Source organism: Pristis pectinata, chromosome 12 (assembly GCF_009764475.1).
Source record: "Pristis pectinata isolate sPriPec2 chromosome 12, sPriPec2.1.pri, whole genome shotgun sequence".
Lineage (NCBI taxonomy): Eukaryota > Metazoa > Chordata > Chondrichthyes > Rhinopristiformes > Pristidae > Pristis > Pristis pectinata.
In genome coordinates, this window is record NC_067416.1 from 51,504,051 (window position 1) to 51,527,024 (window position 22,974).

General features: G+C 50.3%; 4 protein-coding genes and 2 pseudogenes across 9 annotated transcripts in view; 3 read left to right on the top strand and 3 right to left on the bottom strand.

The window, feature by feature from the left end:
- Window positions 1-283, bottom strand: part of LOC127576570 (zinc finger protein 229-like) — a 60,797-nt pseudogene extending 60,514 nt beyond the window's left edge.
- The window catches only part of LOC127576545 (zinc finger protein 239-like), a 257,965-nt gene that overhangs the window by 44,941 nt on the left and 190,050 nt on the right, over window positions 1-22,974 (bottom strand). The window contains exon 1 of one of the 4 annotated variants that reach the window (XM_052027076.1): window positions 2,137-2,155. The exons of 1 other annotated variant lie outside the window; for it this stretch is intronic. The gene's annotated coding sequence lies outside the window, so the exon portion shown is untranslated. Of the gene's footprint in view, window positions 1-1,705; window positions 1,815-2,136; window positions 2,156-22,974 lie in introns of those variants that run through there. 2 more of the 4 variants (XM_052027075.1, XM_052027073.1) reach the window with 2 other exon arrangements.
- LOC127576544 (zinc finger protein 585A-like) overlaps window positions 1-22,974 on the top strand; it is a 59,331-nt gene that overhangs the window by 24,039 nt on the left and 12,318 nt on the right. The window lies entirely within an intron of this gene.
- Window positions 974-6,573, top strand: LOC127576606 (zinc finger protein 664-like). 2 transcript variants are annotated; one of them, XM_052027189.1, is made up of 2 exons: window positions 974-1,470; window positions 6,048-6,573. In XM_052027189.1, the coding sequence occupies exon 2, from the start codon at window positions 6,073-6,075 to the stop codon at window positions 6,373-6,375; it is 303 nt and encodes a 100-aa protein (XP_051883149.1). In that variant the 5' UTR covers window positions 974-1,470; window positions 6,048-6,072; the 3' UTR covers window positions 6,376-6,573. The 2 variants fall into 2 exon arrangements, with proteins under 2 accessions (XP_051883149.1, XP_051883148.1); XM_052027188.1 differs by having other exon boundaries at window positions 974-1,171.
- LOC127576581 (zinc finger protein 239-like) overlaps window positions 1,760-22,974 on the top strand; it is a 55,313-nt pseudogene continuing 34,098 nt past the window's right edge.
- Window positions 17,338-21,106, bottom strand: LOC127576589 (zinc finger protein 239-like). 2 transcript variants are annotated; one of them, XM_052027160.1, is made up of 2 exons: window positions 20,966-21,106; window positions 17,338-18,383 (listed from the first exon to the last, which is right to left on the bottom strand). In XM_052027160.1, exon 2 carries the CDS (start codon window positions 18,132-18,134, stop codon window positions 17,388-17,390), a length of 747 nt encoding a protein of 248 aa, XP_051883120.1. In that variant the 5' UTR covers window positions 18,135-18,383; window positions 20,966-21,106; the 3' UTR covers window positions 17,338-17,387. The 2 variants fall into 2 exon arrangements, with proteins under 2 accessions (XP_051883120.1, XP_051883119.1); XM_052027159.1 differs by lacking the exon at window positions 20,966-21,106 and adding an exon at window positions 20,564-20,765.

Genomic DNA, 22,974 nt, shown 5'->3' on the forward strand with positions numbered 1-22,974 from the left:
TCAAGCAGGAAAGTTCCTGGGTCCCCCGTGTGGAGCGGGAGGGGGAAGGGGAGGGAAAGGCCGGGACTGCTCAGTGTGGCCGCCCGCAGTGATCCTGCAGCCCGCACGGATTCTCACCCCAACCGTGGGCCGGACCCCGGACTCGACCAAACTTCCTGGTCCAAGGTGGCGCGCAAATGGCAAATGCCAGAGCTCTTTCTCGGCCGCGGTATCCCTTGGGTAAATTCGGCTGCCATGCGAACCAACCTGAACAGCGCCTTTAAATAGCTTCGTTCTCCACCGCAAATCATTCTGCCGACAATAACTGTGTGATGAAGGAAACACTGTTCCTGCTCCCCATCTCTACCCAGCGACCCCGGGGTGAAAGAGAGAGTGGGGGGGGGGGGGGAATCAGCCAGGGTACCTGCTCCCCATCCCAGCTGTGCAGAAAACCCCACCTCCAGCTGTGCCTCACCAGAGGAACTAATTTGCCTGTGTTTGGGACAACAAAGAGCCACTATCACAATGATGCAAATACACGGCACACACACAGGTCGCATTCACCCACAGAGCAGACGGGTGAATTATTCTGGGACAGCTCACCAAGTTGTTTGTGCGGGAATGCATTGAAAACCAACCTGCTCGCTCCGACCCCCGCTGAATGGACAGTGTTCAGGAGCAAGAGCTCCTGCTGGTTCCCCCTCTCTGACCCCAGGGGTCACTGGGCAGTGAAGGGGGAGCAGGAACGCTGGCTGATTCCCCCCTCTCTCTCACACGGTGCTCCTTGAGGCAGGATCCCTCTCTCACCCACGGGTCACTGTGAGTGATTGGGAGCAGGAATTTGTGCTTGGCTCGTTCTGAGCCAGATCCCAGAGGGATTGCCCACAGATCGAGGGCCCAGACACGATGGACGCAGACACGGGTACAGAACGGGCACCTGATGTGTCTCCTTGCACTCAATGTGACGTTTTCAACTCCGCTGTTGACGCCAGATTCTGCGGAAGCTGTTGGTGAGACCGGACCGGGATCATGTGTGTCGCTCCGGTTGCCATTCTGCAGGAAGGGTGTCATGTGCAGGGACACGGTTCACGGGGATGTCGCCGGGACCGGAGGGCTTGAGTTATAAGGAGAGCCTGGACAGGCTGGGACTGTTTCCCCGGAGCGAAGGAGGCCGAGGAGGCACCTTATAGAGGTTTATAAAACCACAAGGGGTGTAGATAAGGTGGACGGTCACTGTCTGTCTCCATCCATCCCCCTCCCAGGGTAGGGGAGTCTAAAACCAGAGGGCACCTCCCCCACCGTCTCCCGCCACCCCCAGACTCACCACCCCCCCCACCCCCAGCGTCTCCCCTCAGCGTTTCCCCCCACCCCCAGCCTCTCACCCAGCTGTCAGTTCCGCCCTCGGATTACAGCGGGTGGAGTTCCCTGTGTTTGCACGGAGCGTGTGGTCCCAAGGACGGGACCTTCCCCACGCACGGATCCCGGCGGCAGGTAGGACCGGAGCGCCGGGGCGGGGGGTTTATCCACACGCGGGCCGTGGTGTTTGGCCCCGAGGTGGGGCTTTGGATCCAGTGCGGACCTGCAGAAACTTCAGGGACGTCATGTTGCGGCAGTCCCGGCTCTCTCACTCCTCCTTCTCCCCTCCCCCTCCCCACTCCCCGTGTATCTCTCCTCAGCCCTCCTCCTTCCCTCTCTCCTCCCTCCCCCCCAGATCTGGGTCCCGGACCTTGAGCAAAATCTGACGCAGGGCCCGACACGATTTCCCCCTCTGCCGCGACCGCTGCTGCCCGCCCCGCTGTGCTCAGCCGCTTGTCCCTCCTGCTCTGGGATTGTCCTGTTTTAATGCAGACGGGAGGTGCGGTTCTGCGGCGGGAGGAGCTGGTTCTGGGTTCCGAACGGAGGAGCCTTCAGTCGAGCTGGGTGAATAGAGTTTTCAGTCGTGCGGGGAGAGGAGGCTGGAGCGGGGGCAAAGGCGATGTCTCTGCCGGGGGAAGGGCCACAGCGTCGCCGCCTGGTCGGGTGTTCGATCCGGCAGCCGGGAGAGCATTGGGAGAGAGAGGTGGAGACAGACAGAGAGAGACAGAGACAAAACAAAGAAGATCTTGCAGCGCCAAAACGCTGGCACTGCCTTGGATGATTTTGCAAAAATATTTAAACCTGGTGTCCACTGGTCCCGGAGCCATCTCCTCGTTACTCTGCACACAAAACGATCTTTTTCATACTCTCCACTCCTCAGAAGCACTTCACCCGTCAATATGTGAAGCTAAACCCGCCCCCGATCTCCGGAATCACTCGCATGTGTCCCCGAAAATAAATTCCCAACTCTGCGTCCGCTTGTGAGGTCCGAACTGAGTGAATCTTGTTAAAAGGAGCCACTTACAAACAGTGAATGTCTCTCGGCACTGCGTTGGGGCATTCGGCTTGGTATTTTGGTATTGGTATTGGTTTATTATTGTCACTTGTACCGAGGTACAGTGAAAAACTTGTCTTGCATTCCGTTCGTACAGGTCAATTCATTACACAGTGCAGTTACATTGAGTTATTACAGAGTGCATTGAGGTAGTACAGGTAAAAACAATAACAGTACAGAGTAAAGTGTCACAGCTACAGAGAAAGTGCAGTGCAATAAGGTGCAAGGTCACAACAAGTCAGATCGTGAGGTCAGAGTCCATCTCAATGTATAAGGGAACAGTTCAATCGTCTTATCGCAGTGGGGTAGAAGCTGTCCTTGAGCCTGGTGGTACGTGCCCTCAGGCTCCTGTATCTTCTGCCCGATGGGAGAGGAGAGGAGAGAGAATGACCCGGTGGGGTCTTTGATTATGCTGGCTGCTTCACCAAGGCAGTGAGGTAAAGACAAGAGTCCAAGGAGGGGTGGCTGGTGTCCGTGATGCACTGGGCTATGTCCACAACTCTCTGCAGTTTCTTGCGGTCCTGGGCAGAGCAGTTGCCATACCAAGCCGTGATGCATCCGGATAGGATGCTTTCTATGGTGCATCGATAAAAGTTGGTGAGTGTCAAAGGGGACATGCCAAATTTCTTTAGCATCCTGAGGAAGTAGAGACGCTGGTGAGCTTTCTTAGCCGTGGCGTCTACGTGATTTGTCCAGGACAGTCTATTGGGGATTTTAACTCCTAGGAACTTGAAGCTTTCAACCCTTTTGACCTCAGCACCATTGATGCAGACAAGTGCATGTACAGCGCCATCTTTCCTGAAGTCAATGAGCAGCTCTTTTGTTTTGATGACATTGAGGGAAAGGTTGTTGTCATGACACCATTCCACTAAGCTCTCTGTCTCCTTCCTGTACTCCCAACTCATCGCTGTTTGATATACGGCCTACAACGGTGGTATCATCTGCAAACTTGTAGATGGAGTTAGAGCAGAATCTGGCCACACAGTCATGAGTGTATAGGGAGTAGCATAGAGGGCTGAGGATGCAGCCTTGTGGGGCACCAATGTTGAGAATAATTGTGCCGGAGGTATTGCTGCCTATCCTCACTGATTGCGGTCTGTTCGTTAGAAAGTCAAGGATCCAGTTACAGAGGGAAGTGTTGAGTCCTAGGTCTCGGAGTTTGGTGAAAGCTTGCTTGGGATTATTGTATTGAAGGCAGAGCTGTAGTCAATAAACAAATGTCTAACATAGGTGTCTACTGTCCAGATGCTCCAGAGCTGAGTGTAGGGCCAGGGAGATGGCATCCCCTGTAGACCTGTTTTGTCGATAGGCGAACTGCAGTAGGTCCAGGTTGTCTGGGAGGCTGGAGTTGATACGTGCCATGACCAACCTCTCAAAGCACTTCATGATGGTGGATGTCAGAGCCACTGGTCAGTAGTCATTGAGGCATGTTACCTTGCTTTTCTTTGGTACCGGGATGATAGTGGTCTTCTTAAAATAGGTGGGAACCTGAGATTGAAGCAGGGAGAGGTTAAATATGTCTGCAAATACTTCTGCCAGCTGATCAGCACAAGATCTGAGCACACGGCCAGGGACACCATCTGAGCCAGGTGCTTTCCTCGTCTTCACTCTCCGGAAGACTGATCTTACGTCCTCCACTGTGATCACAGGTTCAGCTGCACTGGAGGCTGTCAGGGTGGATGGTGACAATCCACCTCCCTCCTGTTCAAAACGCGCATAGAATACGTTAAGTTCATCAGGAAGGGATGTGCTGTTGTTAAATATGAGGAGGGAGGGAGAGGGCGAGGGGTGCAGGATTGATGGGGTTTGGAGCGGGGATTGAGGGGGTGGGGAATTGGGGAGGGGGCAGGGGGAATGAGGGAGGAGGAGGGGGGAATGAGGGAAGTGGAATAAAGGGGAATGAGGGAGGAGGAGAGGACTGAGGGAGGGGGATTTGGCAGAGAGGGGGGAATGAGGGTGGAATGTTACTACGTTGTAAATAAAATTTTAAAAAATTTAAATAATTTTAAAAATTTAAAATTTAAAAATTCTGTGGAAAGCGAAATAGAATCTGAAGTCAAACCAGAAACTGCTGGACAATTCGGCAGGTCAGGCAGCATCTGTGGAAAGAGAAATAGAGTTAATGTTTATCCCTTCCCCATCTTTTCTGCAATTTAAAACTTTTTTTCTCACTTTCTCGCTTCTGACAAAGGGTTTCCAGGCTGAAACATGATTTGTTTCTCTTCCCACAGATGCTGTCTGACCCGTGTCCAGCATTTTCTATTTTTATTTCAGATTTCCGGCACCTGCAGATTTTTTGATTTTGCTGTTTTCTCTCCCGGCCCGGCCCAAGGTGGACTCCAGGCCCCGGCTGGTGAATGACAGTTTTGCTGGAACAGTTTCTGGAGCCCTGGGGATTGTGGGTATAAATGCGGCCATTGATTCTGCTGCAAAAAGCACTTTGCCTTTGCTGTGCAGGCAGTCTGGAAACACAGATGAGCAAACTGAGATTGGGACCGGTCTCCAGACACTGCTGATGTCCAAATCGTTGTAGGTAACAACTGTAGTTGGGACTGAGGTCAAAAAAGGGACTAAGTCCAACTCCCAGTGAATAAAAAAACATGTATTGTGAAAGTAATTTCCCCATGTGGCTAAAATGTGTCAGTTAACACTGTGTTGAAGAAACAAAAATCCTTGTCACTTATGGTTATTTTACAACTCAACTGTGTTCAATGTCCTCGGCTCCTTCTGCTACTGAGAACATGTTCTATTCTGTCTGGATATAGAATGGGATCTAACACTTCTATTTTGGAATATTAAGTGACAAATAACATTTGACCACAAAACTGCCACACAATGACAATCTCCAACAAGTGAGTCTAATCGTCCACCCTTCATGTTCAATGATCCTGCGGGCACGTACCACCAGGCTCAAGGACAGCTTCTATCCCACTATGATAAGACTATTGAACGGTTCTCTTATACAATGAGATGGACTCTGACCTCACGATCTGACTTGTTGTGAGCTTGCACCTTATTGCACTACACCTTCTCTGTAGCTGTGACACTTTGCTCTGTACTGTAATTGTTTTTACCTGAGCTACAACAATGCACTCTGTACTAACTCAATATAACTGCACAGTGTAACGAATTGACCTGTACGATCAGTATGCAAGACGCGTTTTTCACATGACAATAATAAACCAATACAGTCGCCAAGTCCAACACCACCACGACCCAAAATGTTGACTGTCCATTTCCCTCCATAGATGCTGCCTGACCCACTTTGAGTTCCTCCAGCTCCCTTATGTATTGCTTCAGATTTCCAGCATCCGCAGTCTCTTGTGTCTCCATCTGCAGAAAGAAGGAATGTTTTGGGTTTGATACCCCTTTTAACAGTGAAAGACAGAGAACACATTGAATTTCAGTGGCAGAGTAGGTGAGTGAGGCAACGGGTAGAACAAAGGGAAGTGGCAGAAATGGCCCATTCTGATTATAGATGGAAAGACAACCAGAGATTTTGATGCCAGTCTGGATGCTGCAATGTTCCCAGATGGAAGATGACGTTGTTCCTCAAGCTTGTGTTTGTCATTATTATAACAGCTCACTACAGAGACTAAAATCTCAGCTGAAATACTGTCCTGTACCTGTTGATGACTTTTGTAAATTTCTTTTACAGGATACAGCAGGCAGAGGATTTGTTTATGGGAATCTCAAACACAACGTCAGCGAATTTACACTGGGAGAGTCCGTTCACCTACTCTGAGTGTGGGAAGGGAGTCACTCTGTTGTCCCATTTGCTGACACACCAGCGAGTTCACACCGGGGAGAAACCGTACACCTGCTCTGAGTGCGGGAAGGGATTCACTCGGTCGTCCCGTTTGCTGAAACACCAGCGAGTTTACACCGGGCAGAGGCCGTTCAGCTGTCCTGAGTGCAGGATGGGATTCCCTTGCTCATCTCACCTGCTGAAACACCAGCTGGTTCACACTGAGGAGAAAGATTAAACATGCTGTATGCTCAATATACAACCATCACTGCTACTGAAATCTAGCGCAAATTCACAAATGTTACAGGTGTTCACGGGGGTCGGATTCTGTCGACGCTGCTGATCTCGCCCAGGATTGAACCCTGGTCATTGGGCACAGTTGATTTTCTTTTGTAATCTCTTTAACTGAGTTAGAGTTCAATGTTCTGGATCTCTGATTAAATTAAAGCAGTTCTGTTTGACACACTTTATCTAAGGCCCTTCCTGTCTCTGCAATGCACACAATGAACAGTAGAAAGAGAGGCCATTCATCCCAGCTGGTGCCTTCCAGTGTTTCTGCTCCACACCAGTCTCCTCCCATCTGACACAGTGTGAATATTCAGAGGAATAGAGAGATGCAGCACAGAAATTGGTCCTTTGACTCACTGAGTCTGCACTGATTATCAACCAGTCATTTACTCTGATCCAACATTAATCCATTTTTAAAATTCTGCCCACATTTGCATTGACCACACCCTGCTTCACCCCCACCACCAGCAGATTCTACTAATCACCCACACATTAGGGACAATTTACAGTAGTTTAATAACGTTTCAGCCCACACGTCTTGGGATGTGGGAGGAAACCCTCACAGTAGTGTGTTCTGGGGACAGCCCACAAGTGTCGCCACGCTTCCAACGCCAACATAGCACACCCACAACTTCCTAACCCGTACGTCTTTGGTCTGTGGGAGGAAACCGGAGCACCCGGAGGAAACCCACGCAGACACATGGGGAGAACATACAAACTCCTTACAGAAAGCGGTGGGAATTGAACCTGGGTCACTGGTGTAATAGCGATACGCTAATCGTTACACTACCATGCTGAAGGGCCTCAACCCGAATTATCTGCTCCCCATCTCCCTTCACAGAAGCTGCCTGACCTGCTGAGTTCCTCCAGCAGGTTGACTTGTGCTCTCGGTTGCAGCATCTGCAGTCTCTTTCGGCCCCGTGAACCATCAGTAGGTCAGAGCTGCCACCTTGGAGGAGTCTGGACAGAAAGATAAGAGGGGAGATAGCTGGTATAAAGAGGTGAGGGGGAGGGTTGGCAAGTGCTAGGCAGGTCCCGGTGAGGAGAGGTGATAGGCAGCTAGAACATAGAGCATAGAACACTGCAGCACAGTACAGGCCCTTTGGCCTTCAATGTTGTGCCAACATTTTATCCTGCTCTAATATCTCTGTAACACTTCCCTCCCACATAGCCCTCCATTTCACTCTGTCCTTCATGTGTCTATCTAAGATTCTCTTAAATGTCCCTAATGTATCTCTTGCACAACCTCTGCCGGCAGTGCGTTCCACGCATCCACCACTCTCTGTGTAAAATGCTTACCCCTGACATCCCCCTTGTACCTTCCTCCAATCATCCGAAAATTATGTCCCCTCGTGTTAGCCAAAGAATTTCATTGCACCCTGGTGTATGAGACAATAATCTAATTTGAATCTGAATCAGTGGACAATGTTGGAGGAAGAGCCTGTGAATCTGTGCCTGAGCTGGAAGGACTGTATGTCCCTGGGTTGTGGTGAGGGAGGAGTTGTGGAGACAAGTGTTGCTCCTCCTAACATTGGAGGGCACAGGGAGGGGGTGGGTGAACCAAGGAGTCACGGTGAGAAGGGTCCCCGTAGGAAGCAGAAAGGGGTGGGGCGGGGAATCTGGTGGTGGGATCCCGTTGCCGTTGGCGGAAGTGACAAAGGGGAACGTGCTGGAGACGGGAGGCTGGTCAGGTGAGAGGTGAGGACGGAGGGAACTCTGTGTCTCTGTCCTGTCCGGGGGTGCTGGAGTGGGTGAGAGCAGCACAGGAAATGACCACCCCTCATCTCCTCAGATTCCTGCATCTGCAGCTCTTGTGACCCCACTTCGCACCTTCGAGCCTCTTGTCTCCCCCTCAGTCTCCCCTCTCCCCCCGGCTCCACCTGCCTCCTTCCACTTTCATTCCCTCCTGAGCTGTTCCGACCTGTTCCCCACCTGCCGCTGTCTCCCTGCTCCGTCCCTCCCGCCCACCCCCCTCCCTCCCTTCACCTTCTTCCACCTGCCCACCTTCCCCCTCCTCACCGGGTTCCACCTATCACCTACCAGCCCCTGCCTCACTCCTCTCCCTCCCCACCCCACCCCTCGCTCAGCTCTGTATACTGGCAATCTCCCTTCCAGTCCTGATGCAGGGTCTCGACGTCACGACAACAACCTTTCCCTCACTGTCAACAAAACAAAAGAGCTGGTCATTGACTTCAGGAAGGGGGGCGGTGCACATGCACCGTCTACATCAATGGTGCTGAGGTCGAGAGGGTTGAGAGCTTCAAGTTCCTGGGAGTGAACATCACCAACAGGCAGTCCAGATCAAATCACGTAGTTGCCACGGCCAAGAAAGCTCACCAGCGCCTCTACTTCCTCAGGAGGCTAAACAAATTCGGTATTTCCCCTTTGACTCTCACCAACTTTTATCGATTCACCATAGGAAGCATCCTATCTGGATGTATCGCAGCTACTACCCCAGTGTGATAAGACTATTGAACATTTCCCTTATACGATGAGATGGACTCTGACCTCACGATCTACCTTGTTGTTACCTTGCACCTTGTTGCACTGCACTTTCTCTGTAGCTGTGACACTTTACTCTGTACTGTTATTGTTTTTACCTGTACGACCTCAATGCACTCTGTACTAACTCAATGTAACTGCACTGTGTAATGAATTGACCTGTACGATCGGGATGCAAGAAAAAAATTTTCACTGTACCTCGGTACAAATGACAATAATAAACCAATACCAACACCCTCCTCCCTCTGCAGATGCTGCCTGACCCGCTGAGTTCCTCCAGCATTCGGTGTGTGTGGGTTGCTCCAAACCGCAGCATCTTCAGAACCTCTTGTGCCTCCGTTTATCTGCGGTTTCCACTGAGTCTCTGGGTATGCTGGGACCAGTGAGGGTGGCACGAGGGCGGGGGGGAGGTTTGCAGGGGGAGAAGCGACTGCGGAGCCAAATTGCCCAGAACTGTTCCCGGAACCAAGGAACTCCCCTTTATTGGTTAAAAGACATGCCCGAGACCGTCCTCCCGTCTACACCGAGGGCAGCCCGTGGCTTTGACAGGACATGGGGGATCCTGATCAGTTGGGGAAGTGGGCCCAGGAGCGGCAAATCAACTTCAATGGAGATAAGTGTAAGGTGATGCATTTTGTAAAGTCAAACCAGCGCAGGACTTGTACTGTGAATGGCAGGGAGTGTAATAGAACAGAGGGACCTGGGAGTACAAGTGCACAGCTCGTTGAAAGCGACATCACAGGTAGACAGGGTGGTGAAAAAGGTGTTTAGTGCGCTGGCCTTCATCAGTCAGGGCACTGAGTACAGGAGCTGGGACATGACGTTGCAGTTGTACAAGTCGTTGGTGAGGCCGCACTTGGAGCGCTGTGTACAGTGTTGGTCACCCTGTTATAGGAAAGACATGGTTCAACTGGAGAGAGTGCGGAATAGATTTAGGAGGATGTTGCCAGGACTCAAGGGCCTGAGTTACAGGGAGGGGTTGGCCAGGCTAGGTCTTTATTCCTTGGAACGTAGGAGGATGGGGGGCGACTTTAGAGAAATGTTTAACATTATGAGAGGCAGAGATAAGGTGGACGGTAACAGTCTTTTCCCCAGGGCGACAATGGCTAACACGAGGGGACATCATTTTAAGGTGATTAGAGGAAGGTCTCGGGGGGATGTCAGGGCTAAGTTTTTTTCACAGAGAATGATTGGTTTGTGGAATGCACTGCCAGCAGAGGTTGTGGGGGCAGTTACATTAGGGTCATTCAAGAGACTCTTAGATAGACACATGAATGATTGAGAAATGGGGGGCAATGTGGGAGGGAAGGGTTAGATGGATCTTAGAGCAGGATAAAATGTCGGCACAACATTGCGGGCTGAAGGGCCTGTACTGTGCTGTATGTTCTATGTAGGGGAATCCAAAACTAGGGGGCAGAGCGAGAGGGTAAAAAGTTAAAAGGAACCTGAGGGGCAACTTTTTCACGCAGGGGGTGGTGAGTGTGTGGAACGAGCTGCCAAAGGGAGTGGGTGAGGCAGGTACAACAACATCATTTAAGAAGCACTTGGACAGGTACATGGAGGGGCGGGGCTTAGAGGGATATTGGCCAAATGCAGGAAATTTGGACTAGCTGGGTGGGCACCGTGGTCGGCATGGACTGGTTGGGCCGAAGGGCCTGTATCCCTGCTATATTGCTCTATGACATGACAACAACAAAATTCAGCACACTTTACAACAACGGGGCACAGATGGTCATTAAAGAAACAATTGCGCTGACTGGGCTTCAGGCATTTACTTCAACGGTGCTTTCACACAACAGCATCGACTCGTGTGGGCTGCGTACTACAACAACAACCTCCAATAAGGGGGCATTACAACAACTGCAAACACTTCACAGGACATCGGAAGAGTAATCTGCCAAAAACTAGGAATGAAGGGACAAAATGATTATCCACATTGGCACAATCCTACAACTTCTCATATTAATGGGATGATCCAACATCTGGCACTGAACCAGTATCCCAACAATCCCTGCCATCGGAAGGGCATTGAAATAATCATTGCTAAGTTGGTTTATCATTGTCACACGTACTGAGGTGCAGTGAAAAACTTTGATTTGCATGCCATCCATGCAGATCATTTCATTTGTAAGAAGAATATTTTAAAATTCATTCCTTGTTCTTTCCTGATTCAACAGTAAGAGGTATTCGCAAATAAAGGAGGCACATTACACGTGTTAAAGGTTATAAAAACCGACTTTATTAGAATTATATAAAATCCACTCATTAACCACTTCACCAAAGTACAGAGGGAAAGAATCAATCAATCAGTCAATGAACTGATTTACGACAGATGCAAGAGGGAACGCCAGGTCCAAGAGCCTCTTCTCTCTCTCTCTCTCTCTCTCTCTCTCTCTCTCTCTCTTTCTATCTCTCACTCTGTCTCTCTCTCACTGTCTCACGCTTTCTTTCTATGTCTCTTGCTGTCTCTCACTCTCTCCCTCTCCTCTCTCTCTCTCTCTCTCTCTCTCTCTCTCTCTCTCTCTCGGTCTCTCTGTTCTCTTTCTCTCTCTCCCTCTCCCTCTCCCTCTCTCGCTCTCTCTCTCACTCTCTCTCTCTCACTCTCTCACAGCACCCGGTCGGGACACCAGCCTGAACCGAGATTCTGATTTGCACAGAGAAGTAGCCCTATTTGTACACCTTCCCTTACCCCGCTACTTTTCCACGGAACCAGGTGGCACCATCATATATCTTGGGACCTTTGGCCGAGGCACATAATTTAAAGACATCAGGTTTTGTGGAAAAACATGTTTTTCACTGTTCAGATAACATGTTCCTCTCAAGGCTGAGGATCTGCTCTCCGCTACATTCTCAAAACATTCCCCACATTCCCAGCTCACACTATCTTGTCTCACACACTTTAGCACAAACTAAGGAGGAATCAAATATGACTTCTGGAAAATTTAACTCTATTCTTACAAGTTGTTACTTGTGAATAGATGGCTGAGGGTTTGAGTTCTTATCTAAACAAAATATCCCAACTGGATAAGATTATTGGTATTGGTATTGGTCTATTATTGTCACTTGTCCAAGGTACAGTGAAAAACTTGTCTTGCATACGGTTCGTACAGGTCAATTCATTACAGTGCATTGAGGTAGGACAAGGGTAAAACAATACAGAATGCAGAGTAAAGTGTCACATCTGCAGGAAAGTGCATTGCAGGTAGATAATAAGGTGCAAGGTCATAATAAGGTAGATCGTGAGGTCAGAGTCCATCTCAATGTATAAGGGAACCGTTCAATAGTCTTTTCACCATGGGACAGAAGCTGTCCTTGAGCCTGGTGGTACGTGCCCTCAGGCTCCTGTATCTTCTGCCTGATGGGAGAGGGGAGAAGAGAGAATGACCCGGGTGGGTGGGGTCTCTGATTAAGCTGGCTGCTTCACCAAGGCAGCGAGAGGTAAAGACAGAGTTCAAGGAGGGGAGGCTGGTGTCTGTGATGCACTGGGCTGTGTCCACAACTCTGCAGTTTCTTGCGATCCCAGGCAGAGCAGTTGCTGTACCAAGCTGTCAAGATTAGTGAAGAAATCAGAACGAAATATCCCACCAATGCTGAGTCTGATGGGGTCCGGCTGCTGGATAATATTAAACGTGCATGGGGTAAGATCCAGAGAATTCCCGAGGGGAAGGGGAAAACTGGATGGACGCCAGCATCCAATCACAATGAAGAATGAGAGAACGTGTTCAGTTACAAGACCAGCAGGATGTGGACTGTGAAAAACATAAAGATCAGATGATGAGCAAGTGAAAAAGGAAAAGGAGAACTGTGACAGGTTACACAGTCCGTGGGACAGAGACACGAAAACATCAACAGAGCAAATCTGTGCGTTAACTGAACAAGTGAGAGAACAAAAGCAGAAGTGAGATCGAATGGAAGTGAACTATCGGAAGCTCAGTGGGATGAGGGAGAACGGGACAGAGGGGAGTGGTCACCGCTTCCTCTAATCTGCGTCTGGCCTCCCCTCGGCAGTAGAGGAGGCCGAGGACAGACATGTGGGTGGGGGAGTGGGAAGTGGGATTAAAACGGCCGGTCACCGGGAGATCCCGGCTGGTCGGTGGATGGAGTGAAGGTTCTCGACAGAGCGATCCCCCGATCTGTGTCGGGTCTCACCGGTGTAGAGGAGGCCGCACCGGGAGCACCGGATGCAATAAATGACACCGGTGGATTCACAGGTGAAGGACGGCGTCACCTGGAAGGACTGTCTGGGGCCCTGAATGGTGGTGAGGGAGGAGGTGCAGGGGCAGGTGTAGCACTTGGTGCGGTTACAGGGATAAGTGCCGGGAGGGGGATGGGTGAGGAGAGACCAGCTGACAAGGGAGTCACGGATGAACGATCCTTGCGGTAAGAGGGGAAGGGAGGGGAGGGGTGGGGAGAGGGGAGGGGATGGGGGAAGGCTGCAATGTGCTCAGAGGGAAGAGGAGGTGCTGTTCCTCAGGCTGGTGTCGGGCCTCGTTGTAACAGTACAGGAGGTGGGGGTCGGGGTGGGGGTGGGAGGGAGAATTAAAGTGACAGGTAACCACGAGCTCAGGGTCACTTAAGCGGACTGAACGCAGGTTCCCCACAGAGCGGTGACCCAACCTGTGTTCAGTTCCTCCGGTGTAGAGGAGGCCACACTGTGAGCACCCAATGCAGTGAGTGGATTGGAAGATGTGCAAGTGAATTGTGAATAAGAGGAAAAGGGCTTCCAGACCCCACATTAAATTCAATGCTGGGTAACTCATTCCCTCTGTTTGTATCAGAACTGGTCACTTCTGCTGTCGATCATCCACCTATAACATTGGAGAAACAAAGGACGGCAGATGCTGGAATCTGGATGAAAAACACGATGATGCTGGAGGAACTCAGCAGGCCAGGCAGCATCCGTGGAGAAAAGCAGGAGGTCAACGTTTTGGGGTCATAACCTTTCTTCAGGACTGAAGATAGGAAAAGGGGAAGCCCAATATAGGGTAACTAGGGAGAGAATAGCTCCCTTTAGGCATCAATGCTGTCATCTGTGTGTGGAACCACAAGAGAGGGACGAGAACCTCAATGAATATTTCTCATCTATATTTGCACAGAGAAGGTCATGCAAGCTAAGGAATTAAGGGATACGAGTAGTGATGTCTTGGGACATATCGTCATTACAGAAGAGGAGGTGCTGCCAGTCTTAAAGCATATTAGGGTGGACAAATCTCCAGGGCATGACCAATTGCGTCCCAAGGCCTTGCAGGAAGAATAGGAAAGAAATTGCATGGGCCCTGGCAGAGTTATTTGCATCTTCCTTAGCCAGGGGTGAGATACCAGAAGTCTGGAGGGTGTGCCTTTATTTAAGAAGGGCTGCAAGGACAAGCCAGGGAACCACAGGCCAGTGAACCTAACATCAGTGGTGGGAAATTACTGGAGGGGATTCTGAGTTACAGGACCTACCAGCGTGTGGAAAGGCAAGGCCTGCTAAGGGACAGTCAGCACGGCTTTGTGAATGGGAAATCGTGTCTCACAAACGTCACAGTGTTTTTCATCACAGGCGGAGGACTGTGCCGGGCTGCCGTGTGGGGAGCAGGCGCAGTCTGGCTCTTTGGCAGTTGCAGACACGATAAGACTGCAGATGCTGGAATCTGCCGCAAAAAGACTGCTGGAGGAACTCGGCAGATCGAGCAGCATCTGTGGAGGCAGAGGGATGATTGGTGTTTCGGGTGAAGATACTGCATCAGGACTGAGTGTAGAGGGAAGACAGCCGGCATAAAGAGGTGAGAGGGAGGGGGGAGGCAGAGGTTGGGAGGTGGAACCAGGTGAGGTGGGAGATGATGGGCAGGTGGAGGCAGATGGGTTGGGGGTTGGGGGGAGGCAGAAGGTAGAGACATCGGCTGGAGCTGATGTGGAACCAGATAAGGGAGGGAACGTGAGCAGGTGGCAGCAGCTGGGGCAGGGGTAAGTAGACAGAGGCAGAGAGATGACAAGTGAAAGCTGGGAAGGGAGGAAGGATGATGAGCAGATGGAATCAGGGGCGGGAGGGGAACGGATCTCGGGAATGGGCGGTGGGGGAAAGAGGGAGGAGGAAAAGGTGAACAAAAGGAGAATCTGGGAGGAGTGGGAAAGGAACGAGAGTTGGTCGCCTGAAACTGTCAAATTCAACGTCCGTACCTTTGGGCTGTAGGCTCACCAAGTGGAATACAAAGTGCCCTTTTTCTAGTTTGTGTTTGGCCTCACCATGGCAGTGGAGAAGGCCGAGGACAAACAGGTCGGTGTGGAAATGAGGAGGGGAATTGAAATGAGCTGGAACCGGAAGCTCGAGGTGGCACATCATCCTTCACCATTTCTGCGTCAGGATCCCAGCACCAGTCACATCTTCCCCTCTTCCTCCACTTTCTTCCAAAGGACCACTCTCGGTGGTGGAGCAGCCGTCCAAAACTAGAGGCTCAAGGTGAAAGGAGAAAGATTTAAAAAGGATTGGATCGGGTGGCAGCTGAGGGAATGTTTCTCATGGGGGAGGAATCTAAATTCTCATGTGCATGTTTTTGGGCTAAGGGGTCACCTGTTGGAGATAAGGAAGATTCTGTCACTTTTCTATCAATCAGAGAGACAGGGTGAGAGAAGCATCTACAAAATACATTGCAGTCATTCCCAGTTTTGAAAGCATCTCCTTAAAATCCAATCATCAGGCACCAATCTCAAAAGGGCAGAATCTTTCCCCAACCTGACTTGGGAGCGGTTCCTCAGTTATTGTATTCAGGACAGAAATCAATGAAATTTTTTTGAGGTGGTGAATGGGGGTATCAGCTCGCACAATGAATGAGTCACAGGATCTGTCAGGACATTCCAGTATTGCAGTGACTCAGTTGTGTGACATTCAGCCCATTGAGAACAGCCCCGTATTGAAAAGAGCTGGGAGTAGCACGGTAGTGTAGTGGTTAGCGTAATGCCATTACAGCACAAGTGACCCGGGTTCAATTCCAGCCATTCTCTGTAAGGAGATTGTACGTTCTCCCCGTGTCTGCATGGGTTTCCTCCGAGTGCTCCGGTTTCCTCCCACATTCCAAAGACGTACGGGTTGGGAAGTTGTGGGCGTGCTATGTTGGAACTGGAAGCGTGGAGAGATTTGCGGGCTGCCCCCAGAATACTCTACGTAAAAGATACATTTCACTGTTTCTTTTGATGTACATGTGATGAATAAAGATATCTTAAATCTTAAAAAAAAGTAAAGTTAAACACCTTTACTTTCTCCCAGAGGCTTGATGGATGGGGAATGTCACAGAAAGATACAGCACAGAAACAGGCCGACACAGTCCACAACTCCACACTGATCCCACATTCATCCTTTTTTAAAAATTCTCCCGACATTCTTGTCAACTCTCCCCAACTTCTCCCACTCACCAAGCGCAATTTACAGCAGCCAATTGACCCACCAACCAGCATGTCTTTGGGACGTGGGAGGAAACTGGAGCTCCTGGAAGAACTTCCCAGTCACAGGGAGAACCCCCACACAGCCAGTAGCCAAGATCTGGATTGAACCTGGGCTCCTGTCACTGCAAGGTAGCAGCTCTATTAGCTGTGCTGCTCTAATATCTGGGACATGACCCCTGCTGAGCTCTTGTCTTTGCCATCAACCTGCTGAAAGTCCTGCAGGAAATTCCAGGGGAAGCTCTTCACCCACACAGTTCAACAATGTGGAACGTGTCACCACACGGAGGGATGGAGGTGAACCACAGGAATGCATTGAATGGGAAGCCGAATGAGCACAGAGCTCGTAGAGCTGCTGCCTCACGTTGACAATGTTCAATCCCGACCTCGGGTGTTGACTGTATGGAGTTTGCACCTTCTCCCTTTGACTGTGTGGGTTTCCTCCCACGTCCCAACAGGTGTGGGCTGAAAGGTTATTAAAGCACTGGAAATTATCCCTAATGTCTGGGTGATTAGTGGAATGTGCTGGTGGTGGGGGTGAAGCAGGGTGTGGTCAATGTAAATGTGGGCAGAATTTTTAAAATGTATTAATGTGGGATCAGAGTAAATGACTGGTTGATAATCAGTGCAGACTCAGTGAGTCAAAGATGCATTTCTGTGCTGTGTCTCTCTATTCCTCTGAATATTCATACTGGGTGAGATGGGAGGAGGCTGGTGTGGAGCAGAAACACTGGAAGGCACCAGATGGGCTGAATGGCCTCTATTTCTACTGTTCATTGTGTGCATTGCAGAGACAGGAAGGGCCTTAGATAAAGTGTTTCAAACAGAACTGCTTTATTTTAATCAGAGATCCAGAACATTGAACTCTATAACTCAGTTAAAGAGATTACAAAAGAAAATCAACTGTGCCCAATGACCAGGGTTCAGTCTTGGGCGAGATCAGCAGCTTCGACAGAATGCGACCCCCATGAATACCTGCAACACTTGTGAATTTGCGCTAGATTTCAGTAGCAGTGATGCTTGTACATTGAGCATATAGAATGTTCAATGTTTCTTGGCAGTGTGAATTCGTTGGTGTTTCAGCAGGTCAGATGAGCAAGGGAATCCCATCTCGCACTCAGAGCAGGTGAACGGCTTCTCCCCAGTGTGAACTCGCTGGTGTCTCAACAAATGGAATAACTTCGTGAATCCCTTCCCGCACATCGAGCAGATGAACGGCCTCTCCCCAGTGTGAACTCTCTGGTGCATCAGCAAATAGGATGACTCGGTGAATCCCTTCCCACAGTCGGAGCAGATGTACGGCTTCTCCCCAGTGTGAACTCGCTGGTGTATCAGCAGCTGAGACGACCGAGTGAATCCCTTCCTGCATGTCGAGCAGATGAACGGCCTCTCCCCCGTGTGAAATCTCTGGTGTATCAGCAGCTCAGATGACTGAATGAATCCCTTCCCACACTCACAGCAGGTGTACGGCCTCTCCCCAGTGTGAACTCGCTGGTGGTTTATCAGGCTGTATAACCGAGTGAATCCTTTCCCACATGTTGAGCAGGAGAACGGCCTTTCCCCAGTGTGAACTCGCTGGTGCGTCATCAGGATGGATAACTGAGTGAATCCTTTCCCACACGTTGCGCAGGAGAACGGTCTCTCTCCAGTGTGAACTCTCTGGTGTCTCAGCAAATTGGATGACTGAGCAAAGCCCTTCCCACACTCCAAGCAGGAGAATGGCCTTTTCCCGGCATGAACTTGCTGGTGCGTCATCAGGCTGGATAACTGAGCCAATCCCTGACCACACATTGAGGAGGAGAACGGCCGCTCCCCAGTATGAACACACCGGTGTCTCAGCAGGTGGGATGACTGAAGGAAGCCCTTCCCACACTCAGTGCAGATACACGGCCTCTTCTCTGTGAATTTGTTGGTGCATCAGCAACTGGAATGACCGAGTGACTCCCTTCCCACACTCAGAGCAGGTGATCGGCCTCTCCCCAGTGTGAATTTGCTGATGTTGTGTTTGAGGTTCGCATGAACAAATCCTCTGCTTGTATCCTGTAAAAGAAATTTACAGAAGTCATCAATAGGTACAGGACAGTATTTAAACTGAGATTTTATTCTCTGTCGCGAGCTGTGAAAATAATGACAAACACAAGCTTGAGGAACAACGTCATCTTCCATCTGGGAACATTGCAGCATCCAGACTGGCATCAAAATCTCTGGTTGTCTTTCCATCTATAATCAGAATGGGCCATTTCTGCCACTTCCCTTTGTTCTACCCATTGCCTCCCTCACCTACTCTGCCACTGAAATTCAATGTGTTTTCTGTCTTTCACTGTTAAAAGGGGCATCAAACCTAAAACATTCCCTCTTTCTGCAGATGGAGACACAAGAGACTGCAGATGCTGGAAATCTGAAGCAATACATAAGGGAGCTGGAGGAACTCAAAGTGGGTCAGGCAGCATCTATGGAGGGAAATGGACAGTCAACGTTTTGGGTCTTGGTGGTGTTGGACTTGGCGATTGTATTGGTATTGGTTTATTATTGTCACTTGTACCGAGGTACAGTGAAAAACGTGGCTTGCGTACTGATCGTACAGGTCAATTCATTACACAGTGCATTTACATTGAGTTAGTACAGAGTGCATTGAGGTAGTACAAGTAAAACAATAACAGTACAGAGTAAAGAGTCACAGCTACAGAGAAAGTGCAGTGCAATAAGGTGCAAGGTCACAACAAGGTAGATCGTGAGGTCAAAGTCCATCTCATTGTATAAGGAAACCATTCAATAATCTTATCACAGTGGGATAGAAGCTGTCCTTGAGCCTGGTGGTACGTGACCTCAGGATCATTGAACATGAAGGGTGGACGATTAGACTCACTTGTTGGAGATTGTCATTGTGTGGCAGTTTTGTGGTCCAAATGTTATTTGCCACTTAATATTCCAGAATAGAAGTGTTAGATACCATTCTATATCCAGACAGAATAGAACATGTTCTCAGTGGCAGAAGGAGCCAAGGGGATTGAACACAGTTGAGTTGTAAAATAACCAGAAGTAACAAGGATTTTTGTTTCTTCAACACAGTGTTAACTGACACAATTAAGCCACATGGGGAAATTACTTTGACAAAACATGTTTTTTTTATTCACTGGGAGTGGGACTTCGTTGCTTTTTTGACCTCAGTCCCAACTCCAGCTGTTACCTGCAATGATTTGGACATCAGCAGTGTCTGGAGACTGGTCCCAATCTCAGTTTGCTCATCTGTGTTTCCAGACTGCCTGCACAGCAAAGGCAAAGTGCTTTTTGCAGCAGAATCAATGGCCACATTTATACCCACAATCCCCAGGGCTCCAGAAACGGTCCCAGCAAAACAGTCATTCACCAGCCGGGGCCTGGAGTCCACCTTGGGCCGGGCCGGCAGAGAAAGCAGCAAAATCAAAAAATCTGTAGGTGCCAGGGATCAGAAGTAAAAAGAGAAAATGCTGGACATTTTATCTTATCAAATCTACCTTGTTGTGACCTTGCACCTTATTGCACTGCACTTTCTCGGTAGCTGTGACACTTTACTCTGTACAGTTATTTTTTACCTGTACCACCTCAATGCACTCCGTACTAACTCAATATAACTGCACTGTCTAATGAATTGACCTGTACGATCGGTATGCAAGACAAGTTTTTCACTGTACTTCGGTACAAGTGACAATAATAAACCAATACCAATACCAAGCCGAATGCCCCAACGCAGTGCCGAGAGACATTCACTGTTTGTAAGTGGCTCCTTATAACAAGATTCACTCAGCTCGGACCTCACAAGCGGACGCAGAGTTGGGAATTTATTTTCGGGGACACATACGAGTGATTCCGGAGACCTGGGGCACGTTGAGCTTCACATATTGACGGGAGAAGTGCTCCTGAGGAGTGGAGAGTATAAAAAAGATGGTTTTGTGTGCGGAGTAACGAGGAGATGGCTCCGGGACCAGTGGACACCAGGTTTAAATATTTTTGCAAAATCATCCAAGGCGGTGCCAGCGTTTTGGCGCTGCAAGATCTCCTTTGTTTTGTCTCTCTCTCTCTCTGTCTCTCTCTCTGTCTCCCCCTCTCTCTCCCAATGCTCTCCCGGCTGCCGGATCGAACACCCAACCAGGCGGCGACGCTGTGGCCCTTCCCCCGGCAGAGACATCGCCTTTGCCCCCGCTCCAGCCTCCTCTCCCCGCACAACTGAAAACTCCATTCACCCAGCTCGACTGAAGGCTCCTCCGTTCGGAAGCCGGAACCAGCTCCTCCCGCCGCAGAACCGCACCTCCCGTCTGCATTAAAACAGGACAATCCCAGAGCAGGAGGGACAAGCGGCTGAGCACAGCGGGGCGGGCAGCAGCGGTCCCGGCAGAGGGGGAAATCGTGTCGGGCCCTGCGTCAGATTTTGCTCAAGCCCCGGGACCCAGATCTGGAAGGGAGGGGGAGCAGGGGGAGGGCGGAGGGGAGAGGGAGGAGAGAGGGAAAGGGAGGGGAGAAAGAGGAGTGAGGGAGCCGGGACCACCCCAACATGACGTCCCGTGAAGTTTCCAAAGCCCCACCTCGGGGCCAAACACCACTGCCCGGGTGTGGATAAACCCCCCGCCCCGGCTCTCCGGTCCCACCTGCCGCCGGGAGCCGTGCGTGGGGAAGGTCCCGTCCTTGGGAACACACGCTCCGTGCAAACACGGGGAACTCCACCCGCTGTAATCCGGGGGCGGTAAATACCGCGGAGGGAGAGGCTGGAGGGAGAGGGTGGGTCGGGAGAGGCTTGGGGGGTGTTGGCGAAGAGGCTTGGAGGGTGGTGGGGGGAGACGCTGGAGGGGGAGGGGAGAAGGGGAGGGGAAAAAGGGGGAGGGGAGGGAGAGAGGAGGGGGAGGGAGGGGAGGGAGAGAGTGGAGGTGAGGAGGGAGGGGAGGGGTGGGAGAAAGGGGGAGAGGAGGGAAGTGGAGGGAGAGAGGGCGTGGGGAGGGGGTGAGAGGAGGAGAGGGGAAGAGGGAGTGGAGGGAGGGAGGGGAGAGGAGGATGGGGGGCAGAGAAGGGGAAGGGGAGGGAACGTTTCTCATGGGGGAAGAATCCAAATTTTCAGCGGCATGGTTTTGGGCTGAGGGGTCACCTGTTGGCGATGAGGAAGATTCTGTCACTTTTCCATCAATCAGAGAGACAGGGTGAGAGAAGCATCTACAAAATACATTGCAGTCATTCCCAGTTTTGAAAGCATCTCCTTAAACTCTGATCATCAGACACCAATCTCAAAAGGGCAGAATCTTTCCCCAACCTGACTTGGGAGTGATTCCTCAGTTATTGTATTCAGGACAGAAATCAATGAATTTTTTTTGAGGTGGTGAGTGGGGGAATCAGGTAGGACAATGAATGAGGCACAGTATCTGTCAGGACAGTCCTGTATTGCAGTGACTCAATTGTGTGACATTCAGCCCATTGAGAACAGCCCCATGTTGAAAAGAGCTGGGAGTAGCATGGTAGTGTAGTGGTTAGCGTAACACTACTACAGCGCCAGCAACATGGGTTCAATTCCGGCTGCTGTGTGAAATGATATTTTATGTTCTCCCCGTGTCTGTGTGGGTTTCCTCCGGGTGCTCCAGTTTCCTCCCACATTCCAAAGACATACGGGTTGGGAAGTTGCGGGCGTGCTATGTTGGCACCAGAAGTGTGGAATCAATTGCGGGCTGCCCCCAGAACACTCTACGCAAAAGATGCATTTCACTATGTGTTTCGATGTACAAGTGACTAATAAAAACATCTTAAATCTTTAAAAAAAGTAGAGTTAAACACCATTACTCTCTCCCCGAGGCTTGATGGATGGGGAATGTCACAGAAAGATACAGCACAGAAACAGGCCGACACAGTCCACAACTCCACACTGATCCCACATTCATCCTTTTTTAAAAATTTTCCCGACATTCTTGTCAACTCTCCCCAACTTCTCCCACTCACCAAGGGCAATTTACAGCAGCCAATTGACCTACCAACCGGCATGTCTTTGGGACGTGGGAGGAAACTGGAGCTCCTGGAAGAACTTCCCAGTCACAGGGAGAACCCCCACACAGCCTGTACCCAAGATCTGGATTGAACCTGGGCTCCTGTCACTGCAAGGTAGCAGCTCTATTAGCTGTGCTGCTCTAATATCTGGGACAAGACCCCTGCTGAGCTCTTGTCTTTGCCATCAATCTGCTGAAAGTCCTGCAGGAAATTCCGGGGGAAGCTCTTCACCCACACAGTTCAACAATGTGGAACGTGTCACCACACGGAGGGATGGAGGTGAACGACAGGAATGCATTGAATGGGAAGCCGAATGAGCACAGAGCTCGTAGAGCTGCTGCCTCACGTTGACAATGTTCAATCCTGACCTCGGGTGTTGACTGTGTGGAGTTTGCACCTTCTCCCTGTGACCGTGTGGGTTTCCTCCCACGTCCCAAGAGGTGTGGGCTGAAAGGTTATTAAAGGACTGTAAATTGTCCCTAATGCGTGGGTGATGAGTAGAATCTGCTGGTGGTGGGGGTGAAGCAGGGTGTGGTCAATGCAAATGTGGGCAGAATTTTTAAAATGTATTAATGTAGGATCAGAGTAAATGACTGGTTGATAATCAGTGCAGACTCAGTGAGTCAAAGGGCCC

Coding starts and splice junctions, on each gene's coding strand:
- LOC127576606 (XM_052027189.1), top strand. CDS start 6,073: ATGGGAATCTCAAACACAACGTCAGCGAATTTACACTGGGAGAGTCCG.
- LOC127576589 (XM_052027160.1), bottom strand. CDS start 18,134: ATGTGTGGTCAGGGATTGGCTCAGTTATCCAGCCTGATGACGCACCAG.